The sequence below is a fragment of the Monosiga brevicollis genome, genomic scaffold (assembly GCF_000002865.3).
Source record: "Monosiga brevicollis MX1 MONBRscaffold_27 genomic scaffold, whole genome shotgun sequence".
NCBI classification, from domain to species: domain Eukaryota; class Choanoflagellata; order Craspedida; family Salpingoecidae; genus Monosiga; species Monosiga brevicollis.
In genome coordinates this window covers 571376-574110 of record NW_001865064.1, presented here as the reverse complement: position 1 = coordinate 574110, position 2735 = coordinate 571376, and the positions used below count along the sequence as shown (strand labels likewise).

The window sequence follows — 2735 nt, the reverse complement described above, 5'->3', positions numbered from 1 at the left end:
AGAGAGAGAGAGAGAGAGAGAGAGAGAGAGAGAGAGAGAGAGAGAGAGAGAGAAGAGAGAAGAGAGAGAAGAGAGAGCACAGAGCCGAGAAGAAAAAAAAAAAAAAAAAGTCTGACTCGTCGTCAAGACGAAGTGCAAAAAGAAAAAGAGCTTAAAAAGTCAGTTTTTTTTCAGAGCTGGTGAATGCTGTGTGCTGACCCCCGTGCTTGAGAAGGGCTGTGCAGAGGGCGTAGACTGTTCAGGACTCGTACTTTCGGGTCAATTGCTCAAGACTCGACACACTTTCAATAGCCAAAATAAAGCCAAATCATACAAAATAGACGGGAGCTTGCCGAGTTGGACGAGAGGAATAGCCAGCTATCATCATCCTCAACGTGGGTTCGCTCGTTGGCAGTATATCAAGCCCTTTGGCTCAGGGGCCTGGACTCATGGGCAAGCGCAAACACGACAACATGGCTGGCCTCGGGACCATTGCCCGGGGAGCCAAGGAACACGGCTCTTGTTGTGCTCATCCCCCACCAGGGGGGACTCCAGCCATGACGACAAATCACGGGGCCAACGCCCCCAATCATAACTCTAGATTTCAACCAAAACTTTTTTTATCAGAACAACCCAAGCAACAAGACCCCAAAATCAAACAAGAGAAGAAGAGGGCGCCCATGCACGTGATCATCCTTCTTCGAGAATGGGCTTGCCGGTGGCATCGGTGCGGGCAAAGGCGGCCTTTTCGGCCTTGGAGGCATCTTGATCGTGGTAGATGGTGCGGAGGAGGGTGCTGCTGACGCCTTCACTGCGCGGCAGGAAGAAGACGGGCATGTTGGCCTCGACAAAGTCGCGACCGGGAAAGTCAATCATGTCTTCGCCACGCACGTAGCAAACGCGACCGGCCTCGACGTCTTGCTTGGACACCATGGCGCGAATCCAAGGCGTGGGATTGGTATCGGGAATGACAAAGACCATGTCGGCAAAATTCTTGACGTGCTCAACGCGCTGCTGCGTGTTGTGAATGGTCTTTTTGTTCTTGAGCTTAAAGTAGCTCTCGTCGTCGTGCACGCCGACGACGACAAAGGTGCCAAATTCTCGGAGCATGCGCAGCATGTTCTCATGGCCGCGGTGGAAGAGGTCAAAGCACCCGATGGAAAAGACCTTGCGGCCCTCCCAGCTGGCATCGTGGGGCTTCATGTCGGTGACTTGGGCCAGCAAGGCGTCGCAGTCCACCAACAGCTGAGCTTCGACACGGGACCAGAGGCACTTCCACTGCTCGTGGGCTTTGCACTTTTCCAGATACGCCTCGAGCAGCGACGTGCCGACACGGCGGTCGTACTTTTTCACAATTTTGCGCACCGCCGTTGAGTTGAGCGACGCAAACTCCTGGTCGAAGGAAAATCGGGAGAACACACAAAGGCATGAGCCAAAGGGACTTTAGATGACAGTGGCATCAAAAGCATTGCGGCATCGGGACATCGGGGGCAGCTGGAGCGCAGTTGAATACGATGCAGCGCAACATGGCACGGCAACCGAGTTGCAAGCAAACGCACCGTCAAGAGGCGGATTTCGCGACGAAAATCTTGGATGGTCTTCTTGGCGTACAAATATTCTTCAAAAATGAGGGGACGGTGCAAATCGGCAGCGTCGTACACGCCACTTTCGCTCTGGAAACACGACAACAGGGCATTTGAGTGCACAACAAAAGGGTGCGGCGGGGGTCGACACGCCACGGGCTGAGGAGGGGGATGAAAGCCTACCTGATCGCTGGAACGGCTCGAGCGGCTCTTTTTGCGGTGGCGACGGATGTCTTCAGTCAGACGTTCGTGGTCCTCCGAGTCGGAGCTGTGTCGATGAGTGGATCCAAATGAGCGCGCACCGCAGGGCAACCATCTGAAAAAAAAAAGGACATTGAGCGAGGGTTGGACGTACTCGTCGTCTTGGATAGACTCTTGATCCGAGGAAGAGTTTTCAGTGTCGTCGGCAATATCGGGTACTTGCCAGGCACCAGTGCGGGCCATTTGCTCGGCACGCTCGCGAAGATTTTCCAGGTACGAGGTGCACCACTCTAGCTTGTGCTGATAAAACTTGGCAGCCTGGAATGCGGGGTGTATTAAAATGTGCCATGAGAACATGCCGGTGCGGTGGGGCGGTGGGGCAATGGCGTCACGGAAGAATCAGCGGAGGTGGGCGTTGTGTGGCAAGCCACCTGGTCTGGGAAAAACACACCTTGTCCAGTTGGTCTTCGAGGAGCGGAAAAAAGGCATCGTGAACCTTGGCTTGATCAATGGGGTGGACCAAGGTGTGATCCTTGATAATGGCCTTGAGTCCTGTGCGTCAACGCGTGGATACACCATGCGAGCATCAGCGGCAGAGATGGAAGAAGAAGCAGAGGAGGAGCAGGAGGAGGAGGAGGAGAAGGGGGAAGAAAAAAAAAAAAAAAACGGGGGCGCCTCTGGCACGGCGAGTGGGGGCATACCTGCGTAATTGATGTAGTAGAGGGTCCAGTCCCGAAGCTGGGCGGTTTTCATGCGTTGACCAAACTTCATGTTGCCGGTGCTGCAAACGGGAGGTGATGAAGCAAGGCGTCGATGAGTCAGAGGCGCATGGGCGATGCACCGATGAGGCGGCGCAAGAAACATCAGATGGTGATGACGGTGATGATGGTGTATGTGTGTGGGATGTGACCGGTGATCAACGCAGACACACCCGCAACACGAACAAAAAAATTCCCCACGCACAAATCAGGA

General features: G+C 54.3%; 1 protein-coding gene across 1 annotated transcript; it reads right to left on the bottom strand.

The window, feature by feature from the left end:
• Positions 1 to 246: 246 nt before the first annotated feature.
• On the bottom strand, positions 247 to 2083 carry MONBRDRAFT_38560 (uncharacterized protein). The gene is made up of 4 exons (XM_001749002.1): positions 1918 to 2083; positions 1746 to 1830; positions 1539 to 1652; positions 247 to 1371 (listed from the first exon to the last, which is right to left on the bottom strand). Exons 1-4 carry the CDS (start codon positions 2004 to 2006, stop codon positions 670 to 672), a joined length of 990 nt encoding a protein of 329 aa, XP_001749054.1. The 5' UTR covers positions 2007 to 2083; the 3' UTR covers positions 247 to 669.
• Between the last annotated feature and the right edge of the window lie 652 nt (positions 2084 to 2735).

Bases quoted from the DNA above. Each gene is read 5' to 3' on its own strand.
- MONBRDRAFT_38560 (XM_001749002.1), bottom strand. From the start codon at position 2,006: ATGGCCCGCACTGGTGCCTGGCAAGTACCCGATATTGCCGACGACACT. The intron at 1,831-1,917 runs GTACGTCCAACC...TCATCGACACAG, and splicing joins GAGTCTATCCAAGACGACGA to CTCCGACTCGGAGGACCACG. The intron at 1,372-1,538 runs GTGCGTTTGCTT...TCCTTCGACCAG, and splicing joins GCGAAATCCGCCTCTTGACG to GAGTTTGCGTCGCTCAACTC.